This window comes from Sminthopsis crassicaudata, chromosome 4 (genome assembly GCF_048593235.1).
Source record: "Sminthopsis crassicaudata isolate SCR6 chromosome 4, ASM4859323v1, whole genome shotgun sequence".
In the NCBI taxonomy this organism is placed as follows: domain Eukaryota; kingdom Metazoa; phylum Chordata; class Mammalia; order Dasyuromorphia; family Dasyuridae; genus Sminthopsis; species Sminthopsis crassicaudata.
In genome coordinates, this window is record NC_133620.1 from 196256079 (window position 1) to 196269418 (window position 13340).

Genomic DNA, 13340 nt, shown 5'->3' on the forward strand with positions numbered 1-13340 from the left:
AAAGGAAGGCAACCACATTCTCAAGCAATTTCTTTAGAGGGAATCAACAAGACAATTAGGCAAAGGATAACCTAGTGAAACAATTCCAAGATGCAATCATGCTGAAATAATGCAGTCCTGATGGAGACATCTGGGACACAGTTATGACTAATCTCATAAGAAATAATGATACACTGGACAGAGCTCTCAGCTAGGAGTCAGAAGATCTGGGTTCTAGTGTTAGCCCTGCCACTAAACTAGCTCAGTGACTTTGGGCAAGCAAATCACTTAACTTCTTCTAGGTCTGTTTCTTTATCTTTTACATGAAGCAAGAAAGATTAGGAATGAGCTGTGCCACGCAAAAGTCTTGCCACCTACAAAAAAGATATGTTGGTAGACATACGAGGAAACTTACAAGGGTCATTTCCTCCAACCCTCTTATTTCCCAGACGGGGAACTATATTTCAAAGAGGGGAAGCTAGATGGCACCATGGATAGAGTCTTGGGCTTAGAGTCAGGAAGCTGTGGTTGTTCAAGTTCAGTCAGACTTTTTGTACCCCCATTTGGGGTTTTCTTGATAAACATACATGGAAGGGTTTGCCATTTCCTTCTCTAGCTCATTTTACAGATGAAGAAATTAAGGCAAGCAGGATTAATTGACTTACCCAGAGTCATACAACTAGTATCTGAGGCCAGATTTGTACTTAGAAAGAGGAGTCTTTGGTCTAACTTCAAAACTTTTATACTTACTTTTTCAACTCTCTGTGTTCAGCTCTTTGAACAAGCAAGACAATTAGCTCCTTTTGGTCTAATTGCTACAAGAATAAATGGCTGCTCCTGTCAATGGACTCTATTCTCAGTCCTCTGTGGTCTGGTCAAGAAGACAGGAACATATTCATTCAAGTTGGGATAAAAGACAAGAGAAAATCCACACAAAAAAGAAAGCACTGAAGCATTCCTTCTCTTGTGAAAAAGGCAGTGCTCCTTGGAGACAGAGCTGCATCTTGCCCTAGCAAAACAGGGAGTGGACTGTATGGCTTGTTCTCCCCCAAAAGCAACATAGAAGGGTGAGGAAAAAAGCCCTGACTCAGGAGTTAAGAGAGTAGAGTACTTTATACACTACTACTACTACTATTATTACTACTGCTACTATTATTTTTATTACTACTATTATTATTATTACTATTGCTACAACTACTGCTATTATTACTATTGCTACTATCTTTATTACTACTACTACTATTGCTACTATTACTACTATTATTATTGCTACTATTACTACTACAACTATTATTATTGCTACTAATACTATTATTATTATTATTGCTACTATTACACTACTATTATAATTGCTACTATTACTACTACTACTAGCTCACATTTACAAACTTCTTTTAAGAATTTACAGAGCATTCATGCACCACCACCATCACCCATTCCCACATGATACCCTATAAAGTATGATGATGGACTTAAGAAAAGTTCAGTGATTTCACCAAGATCAAACAGTTCAAAGAGACAGATCAGGACTCCAACATAATCCCTCTGACTTCAAAGAAATAACAGTATAATCCCAAATAAGTCACTTAATTTCCAATACTTGCTAAAGCCCCTTCTGGCTTCAGATTCTTAGGAAGTAATAAGATGAATGGGTCACTAGGAGGTACAGCAGATAGAAAGACCTGGCCTGGAGTTAGAAAGATCTGAGTTTAAATCCAGCCTCAGACATTTGCCACTGTGTGACCCTGGACAAGTCATTTAACCCTATTTGTCTCAGTTTTCTCCTCTGTAAAATGAGCTGGAGAAGGAAATGGCAAACCACTCCAGGGTCTTTTGCCAAGAAAACCCCAAATGGAATCATGAAGAGTCAGACTGAAAACAAATGAAATAAGGTCAACAGCCACAAATTTCCTTGAACTACCCTCTCCAGCAAGAGAAATCTGTTCTAGACCTGAGACACCCCTATTTTGAAGGAGCTTGGGGAGGTGCAAGCTAAAATAGACTATGGAAGCTATCTTTACACTGGTCCTGTATCTCCAAGGGCGTCACAAAATTTTAGCAGTTTCTCTTTGGGACAAAACTCTGGAGTCAGAGAACAGAGGTAAAAATTCCATTTTGGTTTTCTTAGCACTTATGTGACTCCAGTGAAATTACTTACTTCTCTGGGTCTGAGTGTCCTAATCTGTAAAGGAGGAGTGTGGACAAGACAGCTTCTTGAGATCCTGATGTAGGACTCAATCGCACAGCTCTTGAGCCTGTTGGGGGTCTAATCTACTTTCCATGGGATTATCTAACTGGCTCCTGAGAATGAATTACATAGGGTACTCTTAACTAGGACTTCTGACATACAGGATGCTGTCATCACTGAAGGAAGAAATGATTGATCATCTGTTTTTCTATAGACAAATAGTTTACAATTATACACCCAGGAAAAGGAACTGGACCCTGGGAAGAAATTCTTAAAATTAGCCTGGAGCATGCTTTAAATGGCAATTAGTATGAAGTTAATAGTAGCTCATGAAGCTCTTGCTCTATGTCACTAAATATAAACCAATGGTAGAGTCAGTGTAGAATACAATGGAATAGCATGATGAATTGTAGAGTTATAGGACACAAGTTCAAATCCTCACTCAGCCAGTTTATTTATGCCATCCTGTCCAAGTTAACTTCACAAATGAAGAATTTTTAGACTAGATGATTTCTAAAAATGTCACTTTTCAGCTCTAAATTTTTGATTTATCGGGGTTCTTAGATCTATGAACTTAAAAATCTGATAACATATAACTGGCTTTCTTTATAAATCCTATGTATGGTATTTTATTCATTCAAAAACATTCTGAGAAGGGGTCTTTTGTTTTAGCAAACTGCCAAAGAAATCCATCTCCTGTCTCCCTTTCTCCCCCTCCCCCACAATCCCTTATTGAGATTATTGCTATTTACCATTGTGTTGATACAAATAATGTGCTTTCATGGGTTTGTAAAGTATTAACATGGTTTATCACATCTTGAAAAATGTTTTTGGTGGCCCTCTTCAACAATGAGATGAACCAAATCAGTTCTAATAGAGCAGTAATTAATTGAACCAGCTACACCCAGCAAAAGAACTCTGGGAGATGAATATGAACCACTACATAGAATCCCCAATCCCTCTATTTTTGTCCACCTGCATTTCTGATTTCCTTCACAGGTTATTTCAAACTCCAATTCTTTTTGTACAGCAAAATACATTTCTGTTTGGAAATGTATACATATATTGTATTTAACTTATACTTTAACATATTTAACATGTATTGGTCAACCTGCCATCTGGGGGAAGGGGTGGGGGGAAGGAGGGGAAAAGTTGAAACAAAAGGTTTTGCAATTGTCAATGCTGAAAAATTACCCCTGCATATATCTTGTAAATAAAAAACTATAATTAAAAAAAAGAAAAATGAGTCTGTCCTATATTTTTAAAGTGAAAGATCAATAACAGCCCAAAGCTGACCTATGCCTTGCAGTAGCCATATATGTCAACAATGTGGTGACCTATACCTGTTAAAAACTGATGCCCTTATGTTGAGTCAGAAAGTACTCAGATCTTGTGATAATAGCAGTGGATGGTCTCTTCCCCTCACTCCCTTCTCTCCACCTCCAAAACAATACCATTAGATAGCAAATTTTCCCTTTTATTTTTTTGCACACTACTACCAACAACCCTCTATCCATACCCTAATAATCCCAGTTCCCAAAGCCACAATGGACATGGGTTAAATTAACAAAACAGCAAGAGCTACATGGATACCAAAGTAACAAGTAACTACCAAAGGCAAACCAGAGGGGATTTTAAAAGCCATGAGATCCAAACTCCAAATATTATATATGAAAAAACTAAGGCTCAGAAATGTGAAATTATTTACCTGAGGTAAATTTACTTGTAATCCTACTTGAAAACTCTGGAGTTGTAGATGGAGACTGGACTTGTATTATCAAAGAGTAATTCCCCAGACAAGAAAACTTCCCTTCCCAATGTTGGTCAGCACCTTCTAGTCCAGGGGAATTAAACCATACAAAGTTAAGTGACTTGACCAGCATCAGACAGCTATATTTGGGAAAGGCAGGAAAAATTTCAGATCTTCCTACCTATGAGGTTGAGCTTTCTAGACACTGACTTCACCACTTTTTAGACCATTTTTTCTAGATCATCACTCCACAACTGCCTTAAATAGAAATAGAAGGACCTGGAACCATGACTTTACTGTCATGAAGTTCTAAGTGGAAACTCCTACTACCCTCCCTGGGCTGCATTTTCTATACTATTTAGAGAAAATTCTCTCAGGTTTTATAATGTCCAATATATTAAAAAATTGACACCCCCAAATTCACACAATCAATGTTAGAGATGAGATTTAAATCCAGGTGCTGATTCCACACCCAGCATTCTTTCCACTACACAGTCATATCAGGACTAGAGAAAAAACAAAAGGTCAAAGTCAGAATTGAGCCCCCTACCAGGCCTAGAAGCATATGCATGAGCAAGTATGCAAAAATGAGCAAGATTATTTTATATCCTCTCATCACTGTCATCATAAAGCATTTTACATACATTATCTCATTTAAGCCTTACTTACAACAACCCCATGAGAGTTAGACCTCTAACCTATAGGTTAGAATCCTATTTTTATTAGGGATCTTTCGAATTAGCTACTGGGAGGAAGGGTATTTAATTAGGATCCCTAAGCCTACTGGTTCCCTTCTGGGAAACATTCTTAGTTTTCCATCATGGTCTCTGGTTAGAGTCAGATAAAATTTCCAAGAACTAGGAGAGGAGAAGGATGGGTTTCAATTGTCCAAATGGAAATACTTTAAAGAGTTTTCAAGTAGTATTACAAGTAAAATTTATGTTTATTTAAAAAAAAAAAGTCTGACTACATTAGACTTTTTCATGGTATTCCTTCAGGTAGAGCTTGCCTAAAATTTCCCCCAAAATATATCCCCAATGGCTCCACTTCATTTTCCATGAAAGAGATAAGTCTGACACTAAAGAACTTTATATATGAGTTAGTCAGAAACTCACAGATCAAAGGCACAAAGGGCCAGTTTCTTCATTTCTTAGGTTTTTGACACAGCTCAAAAAAGAGGAAAAACAGTCCCCCTAGTGTACTGCTGCTGTAGGAAGAGGAAGGAGATTCGTTGAGAATCACTGACGAGTACAGCACTGCTAAAGGAAATTACAAAATAGCCTTTTGGCAAGAAATACCACGCACAAGACAGAAGCTTTAGACATGGCCATAAGCAGTCCTTTAGAGAATTGCTTTAAAACACATCTGACTTCACATTTTGGAAGCAAAAAGAAAATTATTCTAATTTTATCTTAGAAAACACAAACATACACACACACACACACACACACATACACACACAGAGCACAATTTTCAGCTGCACTAAAAAAACTTTCCTTTATATAGTTCTTTGAAATGAGACTAGATGCACTTATCTCAAGTAGGACTAGACAACATGGGTAGAAATAAGCAGGGTCATGAAATATTCTTTGATTTTACCATGTTTTGGAAAAGATTCCAAAGGCACATTACAAAAGAATGTACATACACTCACACGCTCATTATCACTAACCACTCCCATCATCACATATACTACATCTTTTTCATACTTAGGGCACCAAGATGGAAAAACTAATTTAACAAATCTTTAAGTACTTTCTTAATGGAAGATGAGAATTCTGCTGCAGAGCATGGGGGCAAATCAACATTAATTTGAATTCAAGGAAATGATCATCCTTCCCCCCCTTACTCATCCCTCAATCTTCATTTCTCCTTTGAAACAGAGCTAAAGGAGACCCTGAAAGATAGCTATCACTTCAATGGGAATTATGTACCTGAACTCACAAACAGTACATCAATTCAGAACTTCTGACTTCTGACAAAATGAATTGACTTCTGCCAGTAATAAAAATATCTCTTTACCACTGATTATTTTTTTAAGTATTCAGTGCCTAGTTTTTTATATTGAAAATTATCCTTTTATTACCTAATATTTTCAAAGTACCTATATCTTTTCATATATAAAAGATGCAACTTCTCTTCTCAAACAGACTTATCCTATCAGCTGAAATAATGGTCAGAATGGTTGTATTTTTTTCTAAAAAGGCAAAAATAGATTTTAGTAAAGTAATATCAACCTAGTGAGTGTGTCACACATAAGAAGTATTTATAAATACTTGTCAAATCCAAGAATTCATGTTATTTGCCAAACTGGAAACAAAGTTTAGGAATTACTTATAGGCCTTTAAAATTCATCTATCCCAATCATTATTAGGGAAAAAACACTTTCAAGCATAAGTTATTTATTAATATTTATTAATAAATAATTGAATTTAGAACATAATTATTTCTTATTTTATTTGTACATGTGTTTCAAACAAATGAATAAAGTATACCCACTTTGTCTTTTGTGCTTTTTTACATAGAGAAACAAGGGAGGCTAAAATTCTATCCCATTTTCCAGGATTATCCGTGTGTGTCAAGGAACTGGTGCATCAGTGTAAGATTACACACACACCTCCCTCCTCTCTCCTTCTATCTCTCCAGAATGACTAACCATACTAGAATCAAACTCTTGAAATCTGGAAGCCTGGAAATAGGTCACAATTGGCTCCTGACCTCTCTTCTTTCCCTCCTCTTCCACCCACACTAAACCACAGCCACACACACACTCAAAAAAGGTTGGAAAACCAATCTGGAGTCACTAGTCATACTGGGTGTTGAGCATTTCTAGCCTCAGTTTCAAAGGGCTTCCACATTCAAAGAAGATTTGGTAGTTCCTGCCCAGCTGCATCTTTTAATGAAGGTCATCTTACAAAAACTTTTGAACTAAATTACCTCCCCATGGTCTCCAAGGATCAAAGTTTTCATGTGTTAAATTAACTCTAATTCCCAGCTACTTGTTAGGTAGAAGTAGAATATCTAAATTTGAATTAAAATAGTCAGAAAGTCTGGCACACTATGAAGGGTGCTAGTTACATGATTTTTCAATTTAAAATGACATAGGAGATAGCTATAGGGAAATATGAAACCATGACATAAAATATTGGTTGTGACCCAATATTTATAAAGGTCTTGACTGAAATTAACACTTCTACTGGAAAATTTACACTGTTAACATACTAATCTCAATTTATAGCCACTTTAATATTTTTGTGTATATATTTTCAAAGTCAGGTATTAAGCAATTATGTACATTAAAAGATGATAATATTACTCTAGTATATCTTACAAGAGATCTTAAAGATCTTCTAATCAAATTCAGCCATTTACAGAGAAGGAAACAGGTTCTATGGAGTTAAGTGATTTGGCCAACATCAGAGTAAGAATCCCAGTGCTTTTCCTACTGCACTACACTTCTTGGCTTATTAATCTTAAAATCACAGAAAGGATGAAAAACTCTTTATTTGCAATTAAATTCCCACTAAAAAATATACTAGTCTGAATTCAAAAGGAAAAATAGTTTTCAAGACAGAAAAATCAGGAAAACCTTTCCACTTTATAAAACTCCCAAATCACTACATTCGGGTCCAGTAAGTTCCTAACTCCCTTTAATGCTAAAAAAGACAAGGAACAACTGCCAAAGAATGGCTTCTGTCACCCACTCTGAAACAGTCTTTAAAGTTACCCAATATTAGCATTTGGAAGAAACTGAATTGCTCAAATCTCACCTCATTTGAAAACAGCACTTGTATCACACGATTGACATACCTTTGTAAAGGCTGTAACATCATACAATATTTGATAAGATAGAGGAATATATTGAAGGAAACTGATTCACAGGTTGGCTCTACAATTTTACTTTTAAGTTCTGTGAAACAAAGCTTTGATTATAGACTTGCAAGCCCCCCTTCCCAAAAAAGCACTTTCTTTTATAAAGGCAAATTAAAATGTAATTTTCTTTCTGATCAAATCTTTTTCCTGAAAGTTTTTTTTTTTATTTAATCTTGTCTCAGATCTACATCTTCTAAGCTTTCTGTAAGAAGTTAAGGAGACAAAATTCCCAAATATAAGCATGGGAAGGAAGGAGAGATGTCTTTTCAAATTAAAAAAAAAAAAATCAAATTTTACATATGACCAATGGATCACATATCTGGAATTGGAAGAGATCTCAGAGGCTAATCTAGTCTAGCATCCTTGTTTTAATGGGGAGGAAGCTGAGGCCCAAGTTGTGCTTAAGTGACTTGTCCAAGGTCACACAAGTAAGCCAAAAGGGAAGACTATGAACCCAAGTCCTCACAGTTTGGGGATATGATAAAGAATACCTGCTCTCTTGCTACTAGAAACCTTAATTTTTTTCTGCAGTGGATGCACTATGAAGTTGGGGAAGAGAGGGTGGAAGACGGTAAGGGTGAAGGAACAACCAGCAGGCACAGAGTTAATTTCTCTAGATGCCCAACTGCAGAAAGAGTCATTACATCATAGGCCTCTCCATACCTCCCTCTCAACCACGTGCCCGAAGCCCCAAGAGAGCGAAAAGGAACAGGAGAGTCTCCTTCTTCCCGGTTCATTTACAGGTAGAAGCCATTATCCAAGTGTCTGTCTCTCTTTGCTTCTCTGCCCGCCACCAAGGCGTCCTTGCTCCATCTCACTGATAAAACACTAGAGCTCTGGCACAGGCAGTAATAGCAGTGAGACGGGATCTGAACTAAGTCCAAAAATAAGACAAGTGCTGGACAGGCTGGAAAAACAAAGTCAGATGGGAAACAGAGACAGGATACTCAGCCTCTGCTATATGCCCAAGTTTCTAGTGGTCCAAGTCTTTCCTTCCTGCACAAAAGGCTCATTAGAAGGCATCCCTTAAGCAATATGCACTGCAGATGAATATAGTAGGTGGTCGGGTAGGAGGAGGAGGAAAGGATAGGGACTTAGGCCAGCAAAGGTTTAGGCTGGAATATAAGATTTCTCTAAGTACTCCCTTCTTTTATTTTCTTCAAAGGATTTGATGCGTCCACAGGTACAGTATGTCACGGTTGCTATCTGTCCCAAAACTTAAACCTAAGGGCCACAGGTTGTCTCATCTGATCAACGATGCTGAGCCAACCTACTACAAATACCCATTATCTTCAGAGAAACAAACACTGAACTCCGCAGTGCAAGGAGCCCAAAATCCACCTTCTTGCTAATCTATGTCCCCACATCTACCCGGACGCTCTAGGCAACATACACACACACACACACACACACACACGCACATAGACTCTCATACCACACACTCCCCTTCTTACCCAGTCACGTAATCACCAAATGAAGAACTACCCTGATAAAGTTGGCCCTCTTCCCACCTACCTGCCTCAGCGCTGTATATGGAATTCGACAAGACCACTCTTCCTTTCTTAAACTCTCGGGTACCCTCCCATTACTCTTTAAACTCCCCCCAACTCCAGAATTCGTCCCAGGGAGCCTTTCTCGACTCCCCCAACCAATTTTCCCTACGCATCACGATCCCTTTCCCTCATCCTCACCAACACCCTTCCCTGGAGCATCCCACAGCATTGCTGCACCCCATCCCCTCCCATGGTAAGCAATGAACCCCATTTCCTCCATCGTCCGCTCTTCTTGCGTGTAGGAACCCTCCACCCCTTATTTGCAACCTCTCAAACTACCTCCGCAACCTGCGAAAGCGCTTGGAAAAGTACCAAGGGCTTACATGCCGTGCATCCTTCCCGATCCCACCTGGGGGGGTTGTCCGTACGCACCTTCCAGCCAGCGGAGCTGTTGCTGTCGCCCTTATCCTTGAAGTAGGGCACGCAGCGCACCATCCAGTCGTAGATCTGGGACAGGGTGAGCCGTTTGTCCGGGGAGCTCTCGATGGCCCGGGTGATCAGGTCAGCGTAGGACAGATTTCCCCACGCATTCCTCCGGGAGGAGCATTTCCTCGGCTGCCCCGCGGCCCCACTCACCCCCTGTTGCTGCGGCTGCTGAGGCTGCAGCGGCGGTGGCGGCGGCGGGGGCAGCGACAGCGGCGCCTGCGGAGGCTGCAGCGGCGCCTGCTGCCCCCCGCTCAGCACGCCTGTCCCGGGGGGCGCGCCGGATCCCGAGTCCTGCCCTCCAGGGGCCAAGAGCCGGGCAGCCTCCTCGGGGTGCAGTCCCGGGCCGAGGACGCCGCTCACGCCGCCCAAGGCCATGGCCGTGCCGGCTCCTCCGCCGCCCCCAGGGGCTCCGCAGCCTCCGTCTTCGTCTTCCTCGTCGTCCTCCTCCTCGGGGATCATGGAGTCGGCGGCCGCTTCCCCCGAGGGCTTGGCCGGGCTCGCCTGCAGCTCGGGCCTCTGCAGGGGCCACGTACAGGAGCGGGGCCGACTCTGGGGCTCGAACTCCGGGTCCAGCTCCACTTCCAGCGGCGAGAGCGGGGCCGGGGAGGACGGCGCCTCTGCCATCTTCGCCGCCCTGGCCCTTGGGCTGCCTTTTGCCTGCTGCTGCTGCTCGCTCCTTCGCTCTCTCCCTCGCTCGCTCTCTAGCTCGAGCGGTGGTTCTCCTCCTTGCTCTCTCGCTGGGGCGGGGTAAAGTGGGGGAGGGAAGGAGGAGAGGGGGGAAAGAACAGGCTAAAGGATCAGGATCGCTGTCTGAGGGGGGAGAAGGGTTGGGGGGTGAGGGAGAAAGGGAGGGAAATGGGGGACAGAGTTGGTTATCCTGAGCTGGAATGAAGTCCTCGGCGGACCTTTGCCGCCGCTGCCTCCTCTTCTCAGATCAGTACCTCGCCAAGCCAGGGGAACAGGCAGACCTGGAAACGTCCCTTCCAGTGAACCTGGTAGAGCGAGCGACTCCCAGTCCTAAGCAGCCGCCGCCTGAGGGTGCGGGAGGGTGGGGGTGGGGACAATCGGAGGATTAGGCACTGATGGGGCAACCCCCTCCCCCAGCTGCGGTCAGATAGGCAGGTCTCTCCTGGACAAGGTGGCTGGGGCGTGGAAGAGGGAGGAAGGTAGGGCGGAGGAGAGAAGGGGGAGGGGTGGGGTAAGAGCGGAGAGGGAGGGGTGAGGGGGAAGTGAGGAGGTGGAGGAGGAGGGTACTGGGGAGGGAGGGTTGTCCCTTTAAAGCAAGGAGCAGCCAAACGCAGTTGAGTGGTGCAGCTCCGTGCCTGCTCTGCTACTGGGAGTGTGTTTGTTTATATTTCACTCCATGCAGATGCAGAAGTGCTTCCTTCAGTGGCAAAGGAGAGAAAGTCTGTGGCGTCTTCCGATCTTTCTCGGACCCCCACCCTCCCACCGACGAGGAGACTCCACACCACAGAAATTACACTGTATCCATCTGCGAGCAGCTCAGGCTTCTGTCTTGCTTCGAGAGACGAGATTTGGGATCTTGCTTTACCACAATGACTTTTTCCCCCACTTCCCTTTCCCTCGTCGTTTCGACCCAAAGGCCAGGGAGGGTTAATATGCATCTAAATTCAGGCCCGGCCAGTCCGTGCTACTTTCAAAAACCAAAAGACTAGAAACGAAGGCTTTTCGCAAGAAGATGAACTGGGTAAGGAAAAGCCACTTTGGTGTTTTGTTTTGCAATGATCTTGCTGACGTCGTTTGCCTCTCAAAAAAAAAAAAAAAAAAGCAAATCAAAGCAGAAATCTTCCAACAGGTCTGGAAGCTTCAAGTCTCCCCTAAGGCTGTGAAAAGATCCAGTACTAACACATTCATAACCTCCTTGCTCCTGCTGCTGCCATCTTGACAGTTCCCCCCCACCCCCTCTTCACTCAAGTCCTTTAAAAACACTAGAAAGAAAACGGAGGGGGAGGAGGCGGATTGGGGAAGACGGCGGAGGGGGAGAGAAAGACAAAGTCAAGGGGAGGGGAAAGGGAAGAACCTGAGCTTGTTCAAAAACAGATCCGGAGTCACAGGAGAGAAAAGCAGCAACCCCGTTGCATAGTTCCTGTGTCTACCGCGGCACCTTCCCTTTAAAAACGATGAGGGAGAAAGCAAAATTTTGCACGTCTCCCAAAAATACAGAAAAAAGAAAGCGAAGAATCTGCGCGTAAGAAGGGTTTAGGCATTTGCTGCTGCTGCCGCTCCTGCAGCTTGCACGGGCAGCCTGTCACCCTCCACACTGCTGACTTCCACATTCCTTCTCCTAACAACCAGCAGCAGCAGCAACACAAAGTTATAGACACACGCAGGGAGCCTCAACCTAAGCTGACAGCAGACAGGTCCCCGCCCAGGGGGAGGGAAGACCGAGAAGGCTGGCAGAAGGGGGGATATGTGTATCTGTGTGTGTGCGTGCGCGCCCACGCTGGACTAGGAAGGGGAGGAGAAAGCTCGAGGGGAACCTGGCGCTGAGAAACTCCGCTGAGATCTTTATTAGAAGGATCGTTCCCGCAAGCGCAAGCATAATTTAGTTTGAAAGCTATACACTAGTCTGTCCGTCTCCCTCTCTTTGTCCTGCTGTACTTCCCAAGGGCCAAGAAACTTAAGACCTAGTGTAAAAATGTTTTGCTCTTTGGAAATTTCATTCAAGACTTCCATGGACCTGGATACACGGGATGCAGTACAGTCGCGAGTTCCCTCGTTTGCACTTTGGAGGAGATTCAGTATGTATTCTCATGAGCCCCGGACAAGGAGAAGAGAGGTTTAATAACTGCGCTTTTCCGTAGTAAGACGTTGGATGGAGACGGGCAAGACTGAATAGGCCGAGAGTGGGGGTGGGATGAACGAACTCATCGCATTTAAGACATCCTAAGGAAGAGATTGCGAGTCGCACGGAATAACCAACAGAAACCCTTTATTTGACGTGGGGACTCCTAGCAGGCACGCAGACGCAGACACCCAAAGTAAACGCTTTTAACTCAGCTGTCAGTTTATACACAATTGTTCATGTAGGAAACGAGGTTTGCTTTTAATGCGTTTTATGGGAGGAGAGGAGAGAGATCGCCAGGGAAGGACAAGAGGAAGGAAATAATGAATGCCGACAGAAAAGCACATTTGAGAGTGGAGAACGATAATCACAAATCTTAGAAAAAAAAATTTACTTTTTAAGTGATTTTAGTAATTACGTATATTACATCTTTCACTCCTAATTTGTTGCATTACGGAGGCGAGCCTAAAGCTGGACGCCAGGTTACTTGTGCTCGTCTTTTCCTATGCTACGTGGAAATTAAATATCAAAGGCTGTCGATTTCTTAAGCCATACACTTCTTTTATTATTACATAATGTCCCAGAGAAGTTTCTGGGAACACGCAAGCCGCTAGCACTCTAGTCCTAACCATTCGTAATCAGAAATTGTTCAAAAGCGCATCCATTGAGTTTTGCCTGCCAAGCCGCGCCCCTCTATCCCCTCCCCCTCCCTACTCCACCTCCTCTTCCCCAAGAGGTAGGAGCCCGCGGGACTCTGAGCTTTGC

At 42.8% G+C, this 13340-nt stretch overlaps 1 protein-coding gene across 1 annotated transcript in view; it reads right to left on the reverse strand.

The window, feature by feature from the left end:
• The window catches only part of FOXO3 (forkhead box O3), a 163520-nt gene extending 151426 nt beyond the window's left edge, over nt 1-12094 (reverse strand). The window contains exon 1 of the mRNA XM_074310144.1: nt 9716-12094. Coding sequence (XP_074166245.1) covers nt 9716-10393 — 678 coding nt within the window. The 5' untranslated portion in view covers nt 10394-12094. The remainder of the gene's footprint in view (nt 1-9715) is intronic.
• Nucleotides 12095-13340: the final 1246 nt, after the last annotated feature.